The 25,741-nt window shown below is 38.5% G+C and overlaps 1 protein-coding gene across 9 annotated transcripts in view; it reads right to left on the bottom strand.

The window, feature by feature from the left end:
* Positions 1-25,741, bottom strand: part of FMNL2 (formin like 2) — a 318,596-nt gene that overhangs the window by 109,148 nt on the left and 183,707 nt on the right. For all 9 annotated transcript variants that reach the window (XM_033231471.1, XM_033231475.1, XM_033231472.1 and 6 more), the window contains exons 2-3: positions 19,477-19,560; positions 469-549 (exon numbers count right to left, since the gene is read on the bottom strand). In XM_033231471.1, the coding sequence (XP_033087362.1) occupies positions 469-549; positions 19,477-19,560 (165 nt within the window). The remainder of the gene's footprint in view (positions 1-468; positions 550-19,476; positions 19,561-25,741) is intronic.

Genomic DNA, 25,741 nt, shown 5'->3' on the forward strand with positions numbered 1-25,741 from the left:
GAGGCAGGGGTTGGGGTGGATAGGAGGGGAGCTGCTAAAAGCATCAACACAGGATGTGAGTGCACAGCTGGGATGACAAAGGCCCAGTGATTTTTTCAAGGTCTCTGGAAATGCACCAAGGCATAAAAAACTGAAAGGCAAGTATTCCCTTTGCAAAGCCTGCTCTTGTAGGGGCCTAAACACCTCTGGACTGCACTCACTGCCCTGTGTAATTGGAAATAACAGTGACTCAATAACCATCAGAGGTATGTGACTCTCATGTCAGGAAAGAACTTTTATACACATCTTCAAGTGAGAAGGGTGTTTTTTTTCCTTTGTCTTCTTACGTTGTTGGTCTCCCAAGGTTGTTTTTTGTGGAGGCTCTGGCAGAGGCTCTAATGCAGAGGAAGGAAGGTCTCTTCCAATGCAGGAGGATTCTGCTCACTAATAAAGAAGCAACAACAAAGAGTGTAAACAAATCCATCTTACCTTCCTGGTTACAGCTGGATCCAGATAGCCTTTGAGCTTTTGAATGTATGTATGGGGAGGATTCTTTACCTGGAATCGTTCCTGCAGAAAGCACAAAAGTCAAAAGTATGAAAGGTATGAAGCCATGACACAGCCACATCAGAGTATGTTACCAAAATATGACCAAAAGGCATCCACAGTATACATGTGGCCCCGTGAGCAGTCATTATGTACTCATTGCTTTGCATCTCGGTAGTAGATGTGATCCCCTCTTTGCATAGGAGGAAAACTGAAGCTCAGAGAAATGCAGAACTCTGTTTGATGACACTGCTGGTCACAGATATATGTCGGTTTGAACCTACATGTGCTCAACTCCAGAGTCAGTACTGCTTTCTCCACAGGGCCCTGCAGCTTCCGTTCTAGGAACGGTGCTTTGCCCAACCTGTTTCAGGTCCTCCTTCAGCAGGTCTTCAATCTTTTGCGTATTCTCTTGAATATCTTCAATGTTGGCAAATCTTTCTCTTTTGGATATTTATTTTCTCTTTGAAAATAACAAAACATTTGACCCAAACTGATAAAGCTAATTTTTTTCAAATATGAGCAATGAGTCAATTGCTAAATAACTGGAATGGGGGAGTGTGGGTTTGCGTGGATACACATGTGTGTGCCATCATGAATGGATTCCAACCTGGAAGATCCAAAAGTATCCTGAGCAAAGGCAGTCACTGGAATAAGCATGAACATACATAATACACCGTCCAAGGTGATATCTGAATGTAGGTCAGAGGTGGGGCCCAAGAATCAACATTTCTAACATGTTTTATGCTAATACTGCCAAAAGAGGAACCATTCTTTGAAAAATTCACACCATGTGTTTCAGGTTTTATAGACCCTAATGTCCAAAGCAGAACAGGCAACAGTAAAAATCTGGGTAGAAGCCACATGTCCACAAACCATAAAATGAACAAGTACTTACATTTACATTCATACAATGGTATACTAGATTACAATGAAAACAAGCCATGTACTGCATGCTCCTATGAATGGATCTCACAAACCTGATGCTGAGCCAAGAAGAACACCTGATTTCATTTCTTAACACTTATAAAATAGGCAACATTAAACTTTAATGGTTACAGATACATACTCAAGTGGTAACACTATACATATAGATATATGGTTTTATATTGTGTGTATATATGTATACTTGGAGATGATCAGCCTGAAAGTCATGGTTGGAAGACTGAAGTGGGGAAAGTCGTAATCAAAAAGGGGAAATATGGCACATTCGTAAGAGGCCAGCAGTTCTATTTCTTGATCTGAGTAGCAGTTACAAAGATGCTGGCTTTATACTACTTATGATGCTGGTTCTCGGGCTTAACTACATTTTCTATATAGATGCTGTATTTCTCACAAAAAAAGTTTAAATCAGCTCTAAAGGAAAAAACAGATTCATCAAGAAATGAGGACAAGCCTGCGTAACATCGTGAAACCCCCTCTCTACCAAAAATACAAAAAATTAGCTGGGTATGGTGGTACATGCCTGTAGTCCCAGCTATCCAGGAGGCTGAGGTGGGAGAATCACCTGAGCACAGGAGGTCAAGGCTGCAGTGAGCCCTGGTTGTGCCACTGCACTCCAACCTGGGTAACAGAGCACGACCCTGTCTAAAAAAAAAAAAAAAAAAAGAAAGAAAAGAAAAAAAGATATGAGGATAATCTTTATCATGTTCTTTTCTACCTACAACCCAAAAGGTATTTTCTTACTTTAATTCTTTATAATCTGATTATCGCTTACTCCACAACGGAATTTTTTGGTATTTCACTCTGACAAGTGGCCAGCATTTGTTTATCCCACAGAAACTTGTACTTCTCCAACACAGGGAAGCAGAACATTCTGCATGGTCCACTGAAGCCTTGCTTGCTTGTAGATTTCAAAATGCTAAAGGTCACTGTAATAATACTAAAAAGATAATCTTATTATTTAAAATCTATATTTGTTGCTTATCCTTGAAAATAGGGGGAAATGGTTTGTAGCAGGACACCTATTAATATTTTCCCTTTATTTAAAAACAATCAGGAAGAATTTTGTAGTATATGAACTGTATCTCAATAAAGCTGCTTAAAAAAAAAAAAAAAAAAAGAGCAGTGGCCGGGCTCGGTGGCTCAAGCCTGTAATCCCAGCACTTTGGGAGGCCAAGACGGGTGGATCACAAGGTCAGGAGATCGAGACCATCCTGACGAACACGGCGAAACATCCTGACGAACACGGCAAAACCCCGTCTCTACTAAAAAAATACAAAAATAAAATAAAATAAAAATAAAAATAAATAAAAAAATACAAAAAACTAGCTGGGCGAGGTGGTGGGCGTCTGTAGTCCCAGCTACTCGGGAGGCTGAGGCAGGAGAATGGCATAAACCCAGGAGGCGTAGCTTGCAGTGAGTTGAGATCCGGCCACTGCACTCCAGCCTGGGCGACAGAGCGAGACTCCGTCTCAAAAAAAAAAAAAAGAGCAGCATACTTTTTCTAATTATTCCTCCAAATATTCTATCTTGAGAGCAATTTCTAAGTAATTCACAACTATTCAACATCTCGAGTGCCATCACTGTGTCTGTGTATAAATTCCTTTTTTAAAATCACCATCACTTCACCAAGGAATCAGAAGGGATCCTATTGCCATGGGGATTTAGCAGTAGTCCAGCTGAGGGCTAAAATAATCACAAAAGCTCAGAAAAATGAACTGATGAGCTATCTAGAAGCCAGTCATTATGTCCAACCTCATGTATGACAACAGCTGATGCCAGACAGATATCAGAATATAAATAAATATCACCCTTTTAAATAATATAATTCCAATTATTCAAAAAAATTTATTTGAGACAGAGCCTCACTCTGTCACCCAGGCTGGAATGCAGTGGCACAATCACAGCTCACTGCAGCCTCGACTTCCCAGGTTCAAGCAATCCTCCCACTTCTGCCTCCTAAGAAGTTGGATCTATAGGTGCAGGCCACCACACCCGGCTAATTTTCTAAAGACAACGTCTCACCATGTTGCCCAGGCTGGTATCGAACTCCTGGGCTCAATTTTATTTTTACAATAATAAAATTTGGTGGAGTAGCACATGTAACACATTAGCATTCACTCATTTAGTGAGCCCTATCTTTGACGGTCAGTAAAGGCAGCTTTTCTTCATTTCCTACTTGGGACTGTGGCGACTCAGAGGCTTACTCAAATACACACATTTGCTGGTCCTGTTGACTGGACTATATTTCCTTAGGACTTTAAATTATGAACAAGGTCTACATGTAATAAACTCACACTTTTTCACATATGCTTATTTAGTATTTGTTGCTGTATTCCACATATTTTTCATTTGTTTGAGCAGCTTACTGACATATTTCCAAGAAAGAGAAAATAAGGAAGCCTCATGCTTTAAAACACAGTTGGTCCACACTGCATCTACTTCTAAGAAAACTCGGGTGCCGCCATTTGCCTTGGCACGTCTGCCCATCTCTTCTTTCTACCTCCACTGCTGCCATGGAACCCATGAAAAAGCTTGTGCCAAATGGGGAGAAGGGGGACAGAAAAAGAAGGTTCTGAAGTTCACTCTTGATTCCACTCACCCTCTATAAGATGGAATCATGGAAGCTGCCAATTTTGAATGGTTTTTGCAAGAGGATCAAAGTGAATGGAAAAGCTGGGAATCTCAGTGGAGGGGTGGTAACTATCGAAAAGAGCAAGATCACCAAGACTTCTCAGGTGCCTTTTCAATTCATGCTGATAGTTGATCATGACTAAAGAATATTTTTGTTCCTAAGAATAACATTTCTACACAGTGCAACTCAAGTTGGTGACGTAATAAAGGTACTTACATCATTGATGTCGAACAAGCAGGCAACTAGCTCCTGAAAATAACATGGGATATGAAGCAGTTTTTAAAAGTATGGGTAACGGAAAACTGCCAACCAAAGCAGTTTCGACTTTTAATACAATATCTAAAATTCTAATATTTAGAGGGCAAAATATATTAATTCACACAAATAGGATGCCTATAATCCATCTGAAGTGCTTCAAGATAAATGTGTTTGGCAAGGTGCTGAAATTCTCTTACGTATTTTCCCAATGTTTCTGTTGTTCACATTGGCCACGTTGAAGACAGAGAGAAAAGGTTTGGCAAATCAGGTGCTGAATTTATAACTCAAACAGTGGTTCCTTTAGATATTAGACAGGCAACCCCAAGTTTTACAGAAACAACTGGGGCTTTGTATTCTTCCTCTGTAACAGTTTTATTTGAATCCCTGGATGTAGGCTGAGTTTTATTTTCTCTTCTCCCTCTCTCCTTCTTTCGTGGTTCTCACGAAAGTTTTATATGAGTTTTATTTAAGAACTTATAAAAATACAGTCAGGTGCGGTGGCTCACGCCTGTAATCCCAACACTTTGGGAGGCTGAGGCAGGTGGATCACCTGAGGTCAGGAGTTTGAGACCAGCCTGGCCAACGTGGTGAAACTCCATCTCTAGTAAAAATACAAAAATTAGTCAGGCGTGGTGGTGCGTGCCTGTAATCCCAGCTACTTTGGAGGCTGAGACAGGAGAATTGCTTGAACCCGGTAGGCAGAGGTTGCAGTGAGCTGAGATCGTGCCACTGCGCTCCAGCCTGGGCGACAGAGTCTCCATCTCAAAAAAACAAACAAAAAAACTCACACAAAATATTCCAGATAATGAATTTTAATCCTAATCTTCCTCTTCTCTGGTTATTTTGGAAGTAACGTAATTCACAACTCCTTGCCTTTAGCAACTACGTGCAGTAGATGATTCTTCAAATATATTCTTCAAATATTTTTTAGTGAGATATTTCAACTACAATTACCTTTTCATGTGGGGCAGTACTTTTTGTTTCTCCAATTTTTAACTTATCTTTCAATGACGCTTTACAGTTTATCATATTCTTTAGATTCCTTAGCTCATTCAAGCTTCTATATCTGGCAAGTAGATATTATCTCCATTTTGAAGATGAGGGAACTGAGGCTCAAAGATTAAATGACTTACCTGAAATCATATACTGTGTGTGTGTGTGTGTGTGTGTGTGTGTGCGCGTATAAGATCTCTGATGTATTTTTCCAATGTTTCTGTTGTTCAAACACAGGTTTTCTGACTCTTTCTGATCCTTGTTCTTTTTACTACACTATAATAAGCATGCTCATCTTAAATTTAATCGTATAAACATTTTTTAAAGGGTGGAAATATGTTCTATTCTTCATTGAGTCCCAGTATGTAAAAGAATACTTGGCACACAGTTGATCTTCGATAATGTTCAAAGAATTAAACTTTTTAAAAATGTCACATACAAGTCACTTCTTTCATAAATTAAGGGTAAGTTTTAAAGTGTAAAAGTATACAAAGAGAATATAAGCACACTCTACAGGATGTATCCCAGCAGGTTCAGTAGACATAAGTTAGTCAAGCTCATGTCAGAGCCAAAGAACATTTGCTGATGAGCCACAGCTGTCTCTCGTAGATCTAAAGCTGTCTAATGCCTTTTATAACCATACATTTCCTCATTAACCCAATCCCCTAAGGCTTACGTTAGTTTCCTCTTTCCCTGTGGGTTACCTGGAAGGTTAGGCTGCCTATACACATAGCTGCCTTGCAGACAAGGAAAAGACAAAACATTTACTGGACTCCACTTAATGACCAAGTCTACTGCAACCCAAGGTGGGAAACTAGACCATTCTGAAAAGAACGAAGTGACGAAGTGACGGGCTGTGAGAGGGGTGTAGTAATTTAATTAGGTAAGTTACAGCTAACAGAATTCCTTGGCGATGCTACAAGATGGCCTTTTCTACTAGATACAGACAGGCAGACTTAAGTTCTTTCTAACAGGCTGAACTGTTTCTTTGGTTCCTCCTCTCCCTACATGTCCTCCTCCTGTTTCTCCACTTAAATCTAATAGAGTTTGTCATTGAAAGCCTTTCTGTGTAAAGGTTTGGAATTGGACATTCCACTCATCTAGCTAAGCATTTCTGATCTTTTATATCCTCTCTATCCAATTACACGAGAAATTAATTGGGGTTAATTTGGTGTGAGCGAGACTCAGAACAAGCATGTTATAAGTATTTCTGCTCCATAAATCACATTTACATACACAGCTCCACAATCAAACAAGAATTCCATTCCAGTTTATCTTATACCTTCATATTCTGAGGCTTAAGGAAAGAAATTATAACATGACATCTGAAAACAGAAATCTCAGGGAATGAATGGCTCTCAGGGCACACACTGTTGAGTTTCTTTCCCTGTTTGGTACAGCCACAAAGTCATTGGCTCTATTTCAGTGGTGTATTAGCAGAGCTACCTAAACTGCTTGAACATCCTCGGGGATGAATTAGATGTCACCATCATTACATGAGTATTAATGTTTTATTATCTTGATCCTAAAATAATTCATTTTAGATAGTAACACTTTAAAGGGCATTGTTTTTGTTCACATAATGTCACTACATTTGAATGTTTTTCTTCCTGGAAGCTGGAAGTAGTTGGGCATCCTTTCCAAAGGCTGAGTAGGCAAACTGCAGTCTCTAAATGAGCCAATATTACAACCAGCACTATTGCCATTAGTAAGTACTAATTTGTAAGATTTAGCTTAGTGCTAAGTACTCTTCAAAGTTAAGCTGACAGGCATAATCCATATCCTCAAGGTTTTTACCCTCTAAAACAGAGAATGCTGACACAAGTAACAGGGAGGAGAAAATACGAGAATGAAATGTTGCAATAATATTGTATATGGACAGAAATGATTTATCCAATATGGAAGAGGCCAAGAACGGTGCACGTGCATGGTGTGGGGTGGGCTAGGGGGAAAGGGTTGCCAAGACCAGTCAGCATCCCTAAACAGGAGGGCCTGAGGTAAGCCCTAACACCTTGCCCTCCCAGGGCTAACCATTTATACAAATAGAAAACGATTTACACAAATAGACCTAGATTCCCAAAGAACTGAGAGAACCAAAGCCCCCAAAAGAATGCATGCTCCTTGTTCCCCTCAAAATAAACATTTTGAAATTTCTGAGTAGCTGGCAGACTGTCCCCATCAACAGAAAGTATGCGTATGAGCATGTTGTGGATGGTTGAGACAGGAGAGGACAATTGACAGAAAATGAAAAAGTATTAAGTTCCTGCCTACTGACTAAATAGATGGCCAAGAAGGCAAGTTCAGATGAGATTCTAATTTGTATAATGACTACCAGAGGAAGCTAGTGCCAGCTGGACTACTATTTAGAAGGATCCCAGTGGTTATTATTGGATGAAAACATTTTGCTAAACAAGCCCCTGCCTCTGAACATTTTAAATCTTACTAATATGTTTGGATCTCCTGTTTCCAGGCACTAACACGAAAACTTTAAAAAAGAGTTTTTACTCTTTCACCTATCCAGAACACATACAGAAGATACTGTAAAAAGCACAAAAAGAAATAAACTCAATTGCAAAGCATTAAATCTCATCTCTGAGACGCAGCAGACATAGTTGTAATACAAAATAGAATATGATAAGAGCCATATGTGATCCTCTCAAAGTTCAAAGAACGGTGAGGCTCTTCCCAACTGAGATGATCAAAGGAACCTCCCCGGAGAAAGTGGCTTTTGAATTGAATTTTGGAAGGCAGGCAGTGCACAGATATCCTGGGACGGTATAAGAGGCAGGAGACAGAGGAGTTTTCCAGATGAGGAACATGGGAACAATAGCAGAGAAAGGCAGGATATGTGGTAATAACTTCAAGAGGTTTAGCTGAGTTCTAGTAATCCAGTTTATGAAAATTGCACAAAGGATCTATATGGTAAATTGGAACAAATGGCAGCGGATGTCAAATAATAAGTTAGGAATACAGGATGGACAACAAGGAGTCTTGAATAGCGAGAAACACATGATTAATACTGTGTGCCTCTTTTCCTCCGTTCCCAACTTTTAAAGTTGGCTATTTCTGCACCAGACTTGAAAAATCAGCACGTCAGATTCATTCCACAGCCATAGTTTCTTGGAGAGCCTCAAAACATTCTTCAGCTCTGAATATGAAATCATTTTGCTAGTTGAAGAGGAGAGGACAACTTTCCAAGTGTTCCATTACAGCTCTCAGACTGAAAATAACCTCTGATGAGACTTTTCCAAATGCTTTCTTTTATTTAGACTAGCAAGAATTTCTTCTAGTCCAATGAGTCTCTCCTGACCAAAACATCCTATAACTCATTTTCTAATCTGTAATACTGAGTAGGTTTCTTTAATCCTACTGCTTTTACTTAGGAATGCCTTTCAAACAAAAGGAAAGTACAGATGATCTTTCAGAGTCCCCAGAGATGGTCACGTATCATACAAATAAAACATAGGAGGTTGGGAGAGATCAGAGTTCAAAATCTGATCAGAAAAAAAAAAACAAAAACAGACAAAGTAAGCCTTAAGAGTTCTTGTAGAAACCATTAGGCAATTCAAGAGCACTAATATTTTTCAATTACTCAAGAATTTTTTAAAAATCACAAGCTCCAATTTTAAGAATTGCTTTTCTGACTACAGTTAAATTAACTGCCTCTCTAAAACTCCATTGGCCTCAATTCAAACAATGTACAAACTGTGAGTATAATTATCACAACTTCAATAGGTGCTAGCTGAATCAAACTGAACTGGAATATTTAGTAAGGTGGTAAGTTTTGTCAGTGAAACTTTAAAGCAAGTAGCATGGGAGGAGCCAGAAGCTACTTTCCACTAATATCAGTAAGTGGTGGGAAGTGTCTGATACATGGAAAGAAAGTATGCTTGTGAACAGAATAATTGAAAGTAAGAGAAATTCATCAGATCTTAATCATCCTACCCTTACCACTTGCTTTTACTTAATGTAGGGACAGATTTAAACATAGGAACCAAGCTGAGAATACTCAACTTCAACTTTTATCCAGGGCAGTTGTTTCTATTACAGAAGCCATAAAATAGTGTTTAATTATAAAACTGGGTTTTGATAAGTACGATGATATAATATAAACCATCTCTCTCTACAAAGGCATAAATGAAGTGGTGGGAGGTTGTTCAAAAACAATATTTCTCTAGGAACAAAAAATTGGAAACATTTTAAAAATATATCCCTTAAAATAGTACCCAAAACCATGATATTTAGAGATAAATTTAAAATATGTGTAAGACCTGTATACTACCAGAAATGTCAAAAAATTCCTGCAAGATATTAAAAACAACTAAATCAATAGAGATACCATGTTCATAGATCAGAAGAGTCAATATTGTATAAAGGTCAATTCTACTGAAATTGATCTACAGAGTCAACGCATGTTCTGCCAAAATCCTGGAAGTTTCTTCTTAGAAACTGACAAACTGATTCTAAAATTTATATTAAAATGCAAAGGAACCAGAATAGCCAAAATAATTTAGCAAAAGAAAAAGTTGGAGAATTGACACTACCTGATTTCAAGACAGTAATCAAACCAGAGACATATTGGCATAAAAATAAAAATATAGATGAGTAGAACAGAATAGAGAACACAAAAATAGACCCACATGTATATGGCCAATTGGTTTTCAAAGATACCAAGGTAATTCATGAAAAAAGAACAGTCTATTAAATAAATTGTGCTGAAACAGTTGGAGGTGCAGATAGATAAATATAGAAGCATAGATGGATGAATGGATGGATAGACAGATGATTGATAGACAGATAGATAGATGAAGAAAAAGTGTAACTCCACCCTTAACTCATCCCATATATCAAAATAGATTATACACTAAAATATAAGGACCAAAACTGTAAAATTTCCAGAAGAAAACATATGAGATAATCTCTGTGACCTGAGGGTAGACAAAAAATTTCTTAGGAAACAAAATGCATGAGCCACTTAAAAAGTAAATTCAATTTCATCAGAAAAACTTTTGTTCTTCAGAAGATACTGTTATAAATACTAAAAAGTGAGACAAAAACTAATGAAATATTTGCCAAGTATTTGTTTGATAAAGACTTGTATCCAGAATATTGTTTAAAACTTCTACAGCTAAGACAAATAACTCACTTTTTAAAAATAGGCAAAAGAGGCCAGGTACAGTGGCTCACACCTGTAATCCCAGCTCTTCGGGAGGCCAAGGCAGGTGGATCACTTGAGGTCAGGAGTTCGAGACCAGTTTGGCCAACACGGTGAAACCCTGTCTCTACTAAAAATACAAAAATTAGCTGGGCATGGTGGTGCATGCCTGTAATCCTGGCTACTTGGGAGACTGAGGCAGGAGAATCACTTGAACCCAGGAAACAGAGGTTTGAGCCAAGATCATGCCACTCCACTCCAGTCTGGGCAAGAGAATGAGACTCCACCTCAAAAAAAAAAAAAAAAAAAAATTAAAATAGGCAAAAGATTTGAACAGAGCGGATCCTTCAACAAAGATATAAAAATGTCAAACAGGCACATAAAAAGATGCTCAACATCATCAGTCATTAGGGAAATGCAAATGAAAACCACAGTGAGATACTGCCATATGCCCATAAAAATGGCTAGAATTTTAAAAGACTGACAATACCAAGGGTTGATAGGATTTGGAGCAACAGGGACTCTATTACATCGCTGGTAAGAATGCAAAACGGTCTAGCCACTTGGGAAAACACAACTGGTGAACATTATTATATATAAACTAGACCTCAACAAAAATAATTAAAAAGTTTATCAAAGTAATTTTAGAGATATTTATTTACCTTGTTACTGAGCACAACTCTCTTGAAAAAGTTTACCTCGCCCTAATGAAAGAAATGCACCAGACACAAGCCAAATATTCATCTTTGTCAATTAATACTTTTGCAGGAAATAAAGTACTCTAAGGGATCCTATAAACCTTAGTTTTACTATTTCAAAAACATATCATTCATAATTCTATTTAAAGAATTAAAAATTAAGGTAATTGCATCACAATTTTTTAATCAGGCTCCAAATGTACCTCCATACCTCAAATCATTAATATGACTTCACTGTCATTTCATATTTGCTTAATTCACTACCTTGATCCAACTTCTGTACCTCACCCCACCCCTAAACCACATCCCATTCTCCTAGATATATAAATACTCTCCTTCTAAAACATAAAAACTAAAGCAACATATGCTAATAAACTTGAAGACCCACATCTTAAACCCAGGCTCCAGTGATCCCACTGTATGCTTTCCCCTTAGATCTTATATCTTAGGTCGGGTACAGTGGCTCACACCTGTAATCCCAGCACTTTGGGATCACCTGAGGCCAGGAGTTCAAGACCAGCCTGGCCAACATGGCAAAACCCTGTCTCTACTAAAAATACAAAAATTAGCTGGGCGTGGTGTTGGGCGCCTGTAGTCCCAGCTACTCGGGAAGCTGAGGCAGGAGGATTGCTTCAACCCAGGAGGGGGAGGTTGCAATGAGCAGACATGGCGCCACTGCACTCCAGCCTGGGTGACAGAGCAAGACTCTGTTTCAACAGGAAAAAAAAGATCTTACATCTTAATTTTACATTTAGCATAATAAACACAAACACCCCTTCTAATAAACCCCACATTCTTTCTTTTCATCTTCAGATCCCATGATTAAGCAAACAATAGTTTCAATCTTTGACCCACATGGTCAAAATCAGTTACTAAGCCAAGCTTTCAAATAGGATCTAAGGATAGGCATAGAAGGTCCCTCTAAATGGGTCACTGATGAGGGCAAAGATATATAAGCACACACCTAACCTGCTAGATGTGTTCATCTTCTAGGATTTTAGACTGACTTGAAGTTATACTCTAACAGGAAATATGGGTACATATATCAATAACTGAGTGGCTGTGGTCAAACTGATTGTGAAGAGAACCAACAGAGGTTTTACGGGTAAGAACCATCTGTATAATGATATTTCTAGTACCTGAAGGTGCTGCTACAAGCCTTGGACTCATCCACAGCTAGTATCCGCCATGTTTGTGGAGGTTATACACAGTCTTTGCCCTATGTATAGCTGTTTCTTACAAAACCCAAACCATATTTCTAATTCGTTTTCCTCCTATCTTCCCGTACTACCAAATACCTACAGTATCATTAGAAATTTAAACCAATTTACCTTGTATTTCTGCTACCTACATAAATGTTTTACTACTGCAGCAGGGATAAAGACTGTAGACACCTCAATTTCCCCAATGACTTTAGAAAATGACTCCTTTAAACTCTTTCTTTCCTTGAAAGTTCATCAAGAACACTGCAGGCAACCAGGAAAGAGTATGTATCTGGGCTGAGGGTGTTCCATTATATATTTAGTCTTTTACAGTTTGCTTTTAAGTGTATGTCTTAATCTTTTTTCAACCTTGTTTTGAAACATTCGGCATAATATTTTCTGAAGCATGATGGTCATAGCATCTAGCACATCACTCTTCACAAGGTGAAGTTAATCATTTAATTGCTTGACGGTGAAGAGGCTACAATTGTATGGTGGTTTTCTCAAAAAACTTTTTTAAACATAAAATTTTCCAGAATCAGGCATCAGTAGACTTCAGTTTTAGTTTCAGCTCAAGCACTTGCTGTACAACTTCTAGAAAGTCATTTGACTTTATGTGTGTGTGTGTGTGTGTGAGTGAAAGGTGAGCAACAGCAGCCTTCCACAAGCAAAGATGATGAGTCAAATGGCCAACTGTTAAAAATGAAATAAAATAGTATCTGTATCACTTGGTAGAAATTCTTAGCTAACCTGCCTTAATAAATCATTTTAATTTGCTTAGCAATGATTTTCTAAAAGATAGTGTCAAAGATCAACCTCAGTGTCCCCAAGTTTATAAAAGTCATTCATATGATAAACTTTGCTTCAAACAAGACAACCACTTAGCCTAAGCCAGCTCAGGCAATTAAGTCATTTTTAAAAGGTGGGGTGGGAGTGGAGGATCTATAATTCCATTTGTATTACCAGGCAGGAAGGCAGGCACTGTGATACACATTTTGGCAAAATACAACCTAAAAGTTTCTTTTCTTTTTTCCCCCCCACTTATCTTGCTCCTTCTAAAGCCTACACATTTCAAACGAGACTAAGCCCTCGATGTCCAGCTCTGACAACGAATACCAAACAGCATTGCTGACAGAGTATTTCTATCAAGCAACCAAAAAGGACGGTTTTAAAACAATAATTGTTTCCTCTCCTCTTTTTACTACCTTTCTCCCTTTGTCTCTCCCCCTACTTCAGTCTCTGTAGGGTGTAGGCCAGCACTTTTCTCTCCACTATGAAAGCTATAGGCCAAGAGGAGGAAAGATGTAATGTAAATTCACTTCTAGGTTCAGACCCAACTTTCCAAAACTCCAAGAGCTCAACATACAAAGAGTTGGCATCTGCTATTTGATTGCTTTCCAGTGTTTTAGAATCAAAGAATCAGAGACCTGGAGTGAGTCTTAACGGAAAGGAAACTGCTTTTAGGAAGGAAATGAAAAGAAACCTGACTTCTTTTCAACATCAATTAACTCAGTGCCTTTCCTCAGGTTTGGAGAGCTTAAGAAAATGAACAGTCCCTTCAAAAACTCAAGCAGAAGATAGCAGACACAAAATACCCCTTTTTATTTTTTCTGAGGTGTGGCAAAAATAACCACATCCCACAATCAATTCTTGTCTGGTACATTGCTGGAACTTGGGACAAACAAATTGGTACTACCAACCATTTGGAGTCTTTTCCCTGACTTATAAGGAAAACTCAGACCCACACTCCATGTCTCACCTCACTCTTTCCTTTCCCTCGCCTAGACAACTAAGTGACTAGTCAATGAATAAATTAATGAATACACAAGGGCAAGTTTTAATACTGAATACAACCTAAAACAAATGAACCGTAAGACTATCAAAATCGGTAATCGTGCCAGAGACTAGCAGTCGCTGTTTAGTAAACATTTTCTTCTCCCTCTGGGTGCTCAGCTAGTCTCCATTTCTCATCCTTTTTTGCAGGTCCTTGTCAACAAAATAAGAGTGTAGGTGATGTGTGCCAATTCCAGGCCTGTCCCAGAGACTTCCCAGGTGTGCACCTGCATGTTCTTTCTCCCTTTGTTTGGAAAGAGATGATTCCCAGGGTGAAGCGGAAGCTGTGTGTTGAAAATAGCCTCACCTGGGTCCCTGATTGTGTAGAATTTGACCCCCAGTGACCAACAATATCTAACCTGATTATGTAAATTAAAATCTACTATATGAATCATTATATATCTTAGTGTCTGTAGTGGGTTGAACGGTGACCCCCAAAAGATATGGCCATGTCCTAACCTCCTCCCCCAACCACCAGTGAGTATAATAACCACTTGTGGAAAAAGGGTGTTTGCAGATGTCATGAGGTTAAGGATCTCAAGATGTGATCATCCCAGATTATCCATGTAGGCCCTAAATCCAGTAACTGTTCTTATAAAAGACAAGAGAAGACAGAGAGAAGAGAAGGCCAGGTAAGGATGGAGGCAGAGATTGGATTTACACAGTCACAAGCCAAAGAATGCCCAGAGTCACCAGAAGGAAGGAGAGGAAAGGAAGGAATCTCCTTTAGGGCCTTGGGAGGGACAAGGCCCCGTAAACAGCCTGATTTCAGACTTCTGGTCTCCAGGTCTGTGAGAGAACACACTTCTGTTATTGTAAGCCACCAAATGTGCAGTAATTTGTTATGGCAGCCATAGGACACTAAGATAGTATCTATTCGTTACCCTATCGTTTGGTGCACAGAAAGCTACAAAAATCCTTATACTACAGTCAGTAATTTAGTTAGTAATGTTTTAGGTAGTAATGATACTCATATTGTTTTGAAAGTTTTTATATGACAGAAAAAGGTAAATAATTATATTACTGTTAGGAATCAAACATTTCATTGTAAAAGAAAGGTAACTATAAAATCAAAGAGATTAAGCAAATTAATGAAAATTGATTTGAAAATATTGAATTCATAATTTTTGGACGTGTATTTTTAAGGTCTAAAAACTTACATTAAGAAGCAAAGTCACTCAGCAGCTATGAAAACATTTTGCACACACTTGCTCATCTCTAATACTATCTCCCTCTAAAAAGAAAAGGGATCATCGGAGAAATGACTTATCCTAGGCCTGGGCAAAGAAGATACAAGTTAAGATACAAAGAAGATACGTTTCATACCATAAAACAAGCTCTCAAGGATTAATAGGGTCATGTGAAAAGGACACAAGAACCAGCACCAAGGGATTCCCACAGATCAAAGAAGTGATCATATGAGCCTCAAAAATAATATCACATTGATTGAAACATGATTGAATCCATGAAAATTCATGAGTTCATAGTGATACTCAAAAAAGGAGGCCAGAGAAAACCCACTGTTCATCTTTTGTGGTATCTATTAATCCAAATTCTACTTAAAAAAATGGCAATTGAGGGGGAAAATTCCAGGAATAATTACATTCCAGGATAAACCAAGACCCAGTTGAAAAGCTCTAGTTACTAGCTTAATGTATTAATAGAAGGAAAGAGAGATTAGAAAATCATCTTTTTCCAATTTGTAATGAAACTGATTCAGCAAAAGATTGTCAATTGGTTTCAAACCCATTGGGTACAAGGTTGATAGGTAACTGGACGTATATATGGTGTCAAAGTAACACCAAACAGAATTCTGTCCAACATAAGGGGAAAACACAGTTACACAATGGGGCCATCAAGTTGTCATTGGCCAAACTTATTTAATGATGGGACAAGCAGACATTATTTTTCTATGATATTCTTGACAAAGATGTTCAACATCAATCTGTAATGCCTTTAAATCTAACTTCTAGGTAACAGGAAATTCAGGAGCTAAGACACTCCCTAAATCACTTGAGCAGCCACACACAAAACCTTGGTGAGAAACCCTTACCTACTATAATTTTTGCTGCAAGGGCTTGTTTCCAGATCCCTGGGATAACAGGCAGCAAATGAAAAAGCTTGTGAGTAGAGTTTGGAAATACATGTTCTCGTTTCACTATCTGGGTGACCCTACCATTGGCCTGGTCATTTAGGCTCTATGAACCTCAGTTTCATCATCTATAAAATAAGGGGCTTGGGGAACAGATAGGAAAGGCGAAGGGACTTGCACTTCACTCCACATGCTCCTCCACATGCTTTCTTGGACAAGCATGTGTGAACTTTTTCAACAGAAAAAGTAGTCAGAGTGGCTTGGGATAAACGGTCTCTAACAACCCTTCCAGATATAAATGATCTAAAAGTCTAAATTCATCCAGGATCTCTAACCCCCCAAACCAGCATTTATCCATAGTACCCACTGTGCTAAGAGCTCTAAACTTGCGGGAAATGGCAAAAGCCCCAAAACCAAAACATGCAGCACAGGGTCTGTACCAAAAATTGAGGCGCAAGTGAGATTAAGGGACTTTCTCTCTTTCCATAAGTGGAAATACCACTGAAAGAGCTCTTACAGCTAAGGAGCTTCAGGGGTTTTATTTGCAGTTATCAAAGGAACCTGACATTTCCAGTTTTCTACGCTCACACTACAAAATTTGCCTCTGTCTCCCCACAGAGTCCTTAAATTCATAATGTCTTCATGGGAACTCTGTTCACCTACTATAAAATAGAAATGGGTACACCGGGATACACCTCACTGCACCCAAAATCCAGGAGAGATGTCTCTCTTCTGTGGCTTCCGTAGCTCCACTCCCTCCAGAATTAGTTAGACATGTCTCCCATTTTACCTTAACCTTTGAGACTCACTAGAAGCTCAGGTCATCTTTATATTTATGCAATGAGCCAGGAAAGGACGAAGAGGCATTTCTGCAATATTTTTACTATAGAAAGCTCTTTGGGATTTAATCTTAATTTGGTTAAATTTGGGACAGAATTTCTGGAATTTATTCTCTATTCCTAACAGCATCTGTCATATTAAGAAATATTTATCTTCAACGTGAATGTATTTAGTACCACTGAATTATTACATTTAAAAATGGCATCCTTCTCTCTTTAAAACAATTCCGAGAAATGAGCAGTGAATTGCTTTTCCTTTACCAAAAACAAACCACACTGACAGGTAGAGGAAGGTGAAAAGGATATGGAAACAGTAAACTTCTGCTTAGTCTTCCAGGCCACCTCTTTTAACTGCTTTCTCCCTTCTGCCTTCTCTGCCAATAATGCAAGCTTCCTCTCCACTGTCTTCCATATTAGCTATTATTTTCTTCATTCAACATGTTTTCAATAAGCACGTTTTCAAGCACGAAGCAAGTTGTTAGAGGCCCATATCTAAGGGAACTTACTCTTGAGGGAAATACACTTAAATACTTATAAAACCAAGTGATAGACTAATGCAATCATATAGAAGTATGAAAAAGCTGATGCCCCAAATTAAATAATGAAGTGCCACTTCATGATAAAGTCAGGTCATGAGAAAGCATTTATTGTGACACTCCATATTTGCTTCCTTAGAAAGAAGCAGAAAAGGTTCAATGCACCAATTTATACAATGCCTATAGCATAGAGAACATTTCAGTTTAGTTATCAATGCAGGAATAATCTTTGTTCACCAGTAATGCTGATATATTTATATTTATCTTGTTCAAAATGATAATTTACAAATGTTTACAACTTCATGTAAGTTTTTTTTTCAGTGAGGAAATCAGTGTGGAGGGAAAATGCAGGCAGGAATACTTAGATGAAGCCATGGATGAGGTTGGTAAAACATATGTCATTGAAGTACTGTGTAGTTGGTATAAATGGTCTCTTACAACCATTTATACCAAATTTGTGGCTCAGGCCACAAATCTGGCTCTGAGCATCTTAGCAACCAAGGAAAACAATGACCAGTTCCATGATTCACCAAGTCCATATGGTAATTTTTCATGGAACTGAAACCTGAAATAATTTCTCTACAGGTCCTCACACACATATTCATATAGTTTCTTTTGGAAATCAATTTCTTTAACATTATCTATTACTTTGTGTACTTTTCCTATAACATATATCCTAACATATACTATATCCATGTTACATGCTTAAGAAGCAGTAAAATTAGTATTTGTATCCAAGAAGTAAAATTAATATTTGTGTGCACACAGCACTGGGGCCCAGGGGTGTCCTGTGATGTTAGATATCAACACCACCCCGCAGTCATCATTTTAAGCCTTCACAAATAAGATTTGCATTAATATTTTTAGACTGGAAATGTATAGCTGAAGCTTTTTCTGACAGCATCATATAACTGCTATTCAAACCGTAAAGTATGTTTGGATAACAGATAATGATATATTTGTGTATTAATCTGTTTTTGCACTGCTGATAAAGACATACAACAAAGACTGGGCAATTTACAAAGGGAAGATATTTAATGGAGAACTCACCATTCCATGTGGCTGGGGAAGCCTCACAATCATGAAGGTGAAAGGCATGTCTCATGGAGGCAGACAAGAGAAAAGAGCTCGTGCAGGAAAACTCCCCCTTAAGATAACCATCAGATCTCACGAGACTTACTCACTATCATGAAAACAGCAGCCTGGGAAATAATTCAATTATTGCCCCCATAATTCAATTACCTCCTACCGGGTTCCTCTCATAACATGTGGGAATTCAAGATGAGATTTGGGTGGGGACACAGCCAAACCATATCAATTTGATATAACTTTCCCTGAATCTTTTGAGCACGAGTTGAAAATAAAAACAATAACGGTCACAATATTTAATATCTGGGCCCTTCAGCAGCAACAGAGGCAGCCACACAAGTTTAGAGGCACCTGCTATGTGCCCAGTATTATTCTATGTACTTTACCATCAAACAAAATCAACAATAATTTCTTGGAATCATCTCAGTCACTAATCAAATATTCCTAATTTTCTCAGGAAGTCTTTTTAATAATTAGCTTATTCAAACTGGGATCCAAAGAAGATCCACACAAACATATCGTTATTTCTCTGAAGTTCTCTTCTCTTTTTTTTCCTATCTCTGTTGCAGAAGCAAATATCTTGTTTTTCAATCATGATATAATTGATATACCATAAAATTCACACTGGATCTCTTCTTTCATTCCTTTTTTCATAAAAGAAAGTGTCACTGTTTCTTACCTGATCACAAATCAGTTCCCATTTTTTCTCATTGTCATACTGCCGCAGTAACCTGGCTTTGTCAGGAGGTAGGTTCATAGCATTCTATTAAAAAAAAAAAAGAGAGAGGAGAAAAGATGTCACATTCCACAGCAGGCTTCCAAATTGGTAACTTGCAGGCAGACCAATTAATACCACTATGGTTTTTTCATTACTTTCTCTCAATTCCTAGTATCTGATTAAAACAAAACACCCACAGAAATCGCTTAAACATCAAATTGGTTGGATGAAAGACGGGAAACTCTGAAGTTCTATGTTGGGACATGTGAGATGATCTGCTTTGAACAATCAGACTTGCATTTTAGCAAAGGTGATGCCTTGTCTCTGGCAGACTCCCTTTCTACTTAACAAAAAGTTCAGAAGGTATCCAATTTCTTTGTAAAGCACTGTAGCCCCACCAGACACAAAACAGAAAACACCAAAAGAGAGCTCAATGACCAGAACCACTGACAGATTCAAATTATACTCAACTTTGATAAACAACTACAAGGAAAACAACAAAAAACAAGACAATGACGCAACTATTCTTTGTCCCTTCTGTGAGATGACAGTATTCTTGAGGACATATGTTAACATTTATGTCAACATTAATAACCACAACTCTCAGTTTAGCTTACATTGGTTTATGAAGGTGAGTTTGCAGTAGGAAATTAATCATGAGCCAATTGAGATGTCCAGACATCAGCACTCACATAAACCCCCTTCTTAACACAGCACACCTTCTGTAGTGCTGGTCATGGATTTTTTCCGGGTACTTTCACATATCATGAATCTAATGTCCCAAATGACCAATCATACACATTTTTAAGATACTACATTTGGATGCAAGGTAAGGTCTTTGGCAAAAGACCATGGCAGAGTAAGAGAGCCTCAGAAAGAATTCAGATCTAATCTTTTGGCCTCCCCAAAGTTCTCATGCGCTGAACAACTGAGCTAAGTAGTCGATTGAAGTATTACATCTATTTATCATCCTGTCTATCCCCTGGCATCAACACTGTCATACCTTTCCCTAAATAGACAATGCGGTCCCTTATCTGGGTCAATATTCAAGCAGACAAATGCAAAGGTCTTGAATGTTCAATGCTCAAGCTGCAAGCTCTCTGAAGGACTTGGCTTAGGGAGAAACAATTCCCCTGGTTATGGCTATTGTCTCATGTTATAGGGTGAAATAAGTTTAATAGAGGCAAAGGTGAGTGTGCTGTCCTGACTTAAAGATAGAGAATCAACCATTGATTATGATAAATTAACCCAAGCATTTTCCTTTAAACTCAATCTAACATCTAGATTGGTATGCCCTAAGTATATCTACCACCTATTTGAGTCTAACCCATCAGATTTTACAATAACCTGTCTTTAAAATATTTATTTATTTATTTATTTTTGAGATGGGGTTTCACTCCTGTTGCCCAGGCTGGAGTGCAATGGCGCGATCCCGGCTCACCCTGCTTCCCGGGTTCGTGATTCTCCTGCCTCAGTCTCCCAAGTAGCTGGGATTACAGGAGCTCACCACCATGTCTGGCTAATTTTTGTATTCTTAATAGGGACGGGGTTTCACCATGTTGGCCAAGCTGGTCTTCAACTCCTGACTGCAGGTGATCTGCCTGCCTCAGTCTCCCAAAGTGCTGGGATTACAGGTAGGAGCCACTGTGCCTAGCCTAAAATATTTAATATTTTAATTGACCCCCCCCAACTTGACAATTACTTTGAAGAGCTTTGGACTTTATAAAGAGTTTTCAATGGTACTGCCAACGCTTCTTAGATATAGAAACATCTAATATGGGAAAATGTTTTCATATGGTCTATCTTCATGGAATATCTACTTGAACTACAATGGAAAAAATCTATTTGTAATTATTAGTTATTACAATTTGACAATGTTAAAAAATAACTCCTGGGATAAGGCAAAGGCGAATTTCATATGTATCTGAGGAAGTCTAATGTTATTTACTGGTAAATGGTCAGTCCATCATTGCTTATTTGCACTCCAGAGAAGGAGGTTTTCCTCTTAAACTTGTGTTGACCTTCACGTTAGTGCCCCAGGTATGATTACGCATTAAGTAAGAACAACAAGATTATAAGTTAAATGAGTTCTTTTCCTCTTGAGTCCTCATTAATCTCAAGATATAAAGGGAATAAGAAAAAGAATGCCTGAACTCCTACAAGGTGCCAAGCACTACATTTAGCACTTTGCATACGTAATCTCAGTTAATACGCATAACAAGCATGTGGGATAGATACAATCTTCTCCATTTAATATATAGGGAAATAGACCTGGGAGAATTTGTTTAACTTGCTCAAGGTTGCACAGCTTTACAGGAACAAAGACAGGACCTAAACCTAGTCTGTTAGGCTCCCAAGGACAAACTCTGAAGATGCCACCAAGCTTTTTTTGCAGGAGAGCAAAATGGCAATAGCTTATGACCTTCTATTAGTACTCTACTGGACATTTCTGTGGAAGCACTTGGCAAACATCGCCACAGGAATTACACGCAGGCTCTGTCGTTTTCTGCAAAGAGAAAGGCAAGATACCCCTTCCAGATAACTCTTATTTTGATTAAATAGTATTTCGTTCAACAAATGTTTATGGGGCACTGCCCCTGTACAAGCCCTGTGCAACATGCTGGGTGGCACGGTGGGAATCCAAACAGACCCGGTTCCCAGAGAGCACTGTGTGATGGTCCGGAGACACGTATGAAACAAACAAAGCTTTTTAAACTCTGGTAAGGCTTGAGAGAGGTTATCAGAGGGTAGTCTTAGATTAGACAGTCTGGAAAAACTTCTCAGGAAAAAGTAACAAATGAGTCCCAATAAATGAGAAGGATTGGCCAGGCAGAGGGCGGACGAAAGCACACTGGGCACAGTGAACAAGGGAAGCCTCAAAGGCAGGAATTAGCTCTCCACATTTAAGGAACTGAAAAAAGTCAGAAGAGCCAGAGAGAAAGTAAAAGAGAAGGAATGAGAAAAAGATGAAGTTGGAAACGTGAGTCAAAGTCATATCATGCCTAGACATGCAGGCCAGGGTCAATATATTTTATTGTATCTAAAGTGCCACGGGAAGCCACTGAAGGCTTTCAAGCAGATAAATAACATAATGAAGTTGTTTTTCAAAGATAACAATAGGTGCTATGCAGAGAACGGATTAGAAACAGCAAAAGCAGGGAGCCAGTACGAGGCCAGGACTAAGCAGTTCAAGTGAATGATGGCAGCTTAGATGGGGTCGATGGCACGTTGAATGAAGAAAGGTGGACAAATGTCAGAAATATGAAATGAAACTGATTGGTTAGACTTAAGGGCTGGGGAGGATTTATACCTTGTTTCTAAGCTTAGGTCACTAAGTGAATGCGGGTACAGTTAATAAGAGGGGCACATAACAAAAGGCAAAATAAATCTGGAGGAGTTGGTGAAGAATAAGATTTATAAATATTGACTGTTTTAGGTCTGACATAGTTATGAGATAACCAAGAGAACTCTCAAGCGGGCAGGTAGATACATGATTCTGGAGGTCAAAACAAAGGTCTGAATCTCTGAACAAGAAGAGACTTAAGAAGTCTTTTTGAGCATGATTAGTTATTGTCAGAAGTAGCAGTGCAATATCAATACATCCAAACTAAAACTCCACTGGGTAATCATTCACCAGGCATCTAAAATAACCCCTTCCATGAGTCAAGCCTCTGAGCTACTCAGACATACATTGTCCAGCTTAGTAATTCCATAAGGACCACGAGGAAGCAGTTCTATTTAAAATCAGACACTCTACAGAGGTCTGCTTAAAGTCCAGGGATGTTGTGATTAGCTGGTAATAACTGCTTTGAAACTTCTTTCAAGGGAACTCATTCCTCTTGTGCTGTACAGGGCAAGACTCTGGAGTCCAAACTAAATGTTTGAGCAAGTAATTCATGAGTCCAAGTTACTTTGCGAGGAAAATATTGGCTCTATCTCCAGGTCCCTTTGCTACCTTTATAAAAATGAACTGCTGGCCGGGCGCGGTGGCTCAAGCCTGTAATCCCAGCACTTTGGGAGGCCGAGATGGGCGGATCACAAGGTCAGGAGATCGAGACCATCCTGGCTAATACGGTGAAACCCCGTCTCTACTAAAAATGCAAAAAAATTAGCCGGGCGTGGCGGCGAGCGCTTGTAGTCCCAGCTACTTGGGAGGCTGAGGCAGGAGAATGGCGTGAACCCGGGAGGCGGAGCTTGCAGTGAGCCAGGATCGCGCCACTGCACTCCAACCTGGGCGACTGAGCGAGACTCCGTCTCAAAAAAAAAAAAAAAAAAAAAAAAAGAACTGCTCATCTATTTGGCTGAAAATATCAATCAATTTCCAAGTTTTCCTAAAATGGTGACAACTCTGCCTCACCCACACTTAGTGATATCTGTGACATAGGGCTCTCCTTTACTTCCTTTCATCCATTGTTCCATCCAACATATTTCCTGGGCTTTGACCATATACCAGAATATCCACACTGTAGGCATCTGAGACAATTTAATCACGAAGTAACTGCCTCCAAGTATTGCCAAAGGTCGATGGAAGGCATATGATATTTAAATTGAAAAGTTCAGTGCATGTTAATTATCATTTTTCTAGATTGTACAAGTTCCTAGCTAAAATAACTTAGATTATCCAAGAGTATTATTTCTGTAAAAAATGTTCCTTTCTTTCCACTCTCAACCTGGCAAACTTTAAGAATCAATTCAAATGTCATTTATCATTAGAACCTTCCCCCAACTACTCCAGGAAGACATACCCTCTCTCACTGGGCTCTAACAGCACTGTTTACATGTCTCTAATATAACACCTAATACACTGCACCCTCACAATCTGTTTGCTTACCTAAATTTCCCACTGGACTGAGTACTTCAAGAACAATTTTTGTTGTTCTTCTTAATCACCAATGTATGGCACAGTATGGCAAACAGTAGGCATTAAACATGTTGTTAAATACTGAAGAGCAAACAAACTCAGCCATACTGCCCAGCCTGCAAATATCCTTAACGAATTCGGATTTATACTTTAGCTATTAACAATGTCTACACACTGAACAGCATTTCGGTTTCTTGTAAAACATCATTCCATGATAATATCTGTTGCTTATTATTTTCCAAAAAAAAATTCATGGGGGAAAAAAATCTTCAATTCTAGCAACATTTTCCTGAAAAGAAAAATGAGCATCTTCTGCCACATATAATAAACCATAAATCTGAACTTTGTTTTGTTGCCAGTTGATTCAGATTGGTATCTATTCCAAGTGGTAGTTACATGTATGGTCTCTACTCTGGTTTTATCTGTAACTGTACAATCTTAATTTGTCTTTAAGTGTGTTTTCCACCTCAGAACCTTTTGAAAATAGAAATTATAACTACAAAATAAAGAAAAATAGAATATGCCAAAATTCCTGAGTACTTTATAAAGAAAGCAATTCTGGTGAAGAAGAATCTATGGTAGCCTATACATCTCAAGTTACACCCACAGATTATCATACACAACACAGAACAGAATGATGGTGCCCAAATCATTCACAACCAAATAGATCTATGTGGTAGCAATACAGAGTTTTCTGATATCAGCTCCTGACCTGGTTTCATGGTAATAATGCAAACTTGTAAAATCCTTCTTTTACCCAAATATCCTCAAGGCTCATACTTAGAAACCCACAGTGATATGGAGACACACGGGAGGGAAAGTGAACAGTATGAAATACCCCTTATGTAATATATCTCTGTCCTTAGAGTCGCTAAATTAAAACTCACAAGCATTCAGTCACCAGATTTTATAACAGGAACTCTTCTATATAACCACTTGCTTAGAGAGAAAAAACATGGACTTTGCAAGTAGTGCTTCTTATGGAAGCAGGGAAAATCATGTCACAAAATAAATGTCTTAGACAATCTTTTAGAGCTCTTAAATAGAGATACAAAAGTTTACAGCAACTCAAAAGTAGTCATTACTTTAAAAAAGAAATTTTCAGTTATTGCAGAAAACATGTAATATAAAATTTACCCTCATAACCATTTTTAAGTTTATACTTTAGTGTTTATAACTATGTTAATATTGTTGTGCAACAGATCTCTAGAACTTTTCCATTTTGCAAAACAAACTTTGTACCCATCAAACAACAACTCCCCATGTCCCCTTCCCCAGAGCCATTACTTGTCGCTACAAAAAAGGAAATGGGATGGATTGCAACTGGATGGTTGGGCAGCACAATGAATTCTAATGAGGCAGTAC

This window comes from Trachypithecus francoisi, unplaced genomic scaffold (assembly GCF_009764315.1).
Source record: "Trachypithecus francoisi isolate TF-2019V2 unplaced genomic scaffold, Tfra_2.0 Lachesis_group13, whole genome shotgun sequence".
In the NCBI taxonomy this organism is placed as follows: Eukaryota; Metazoa; Chordata; class Mammalia; order Primates; family Cercopithecidae; genus Trachypithecus; species Trachypithecus francoisi.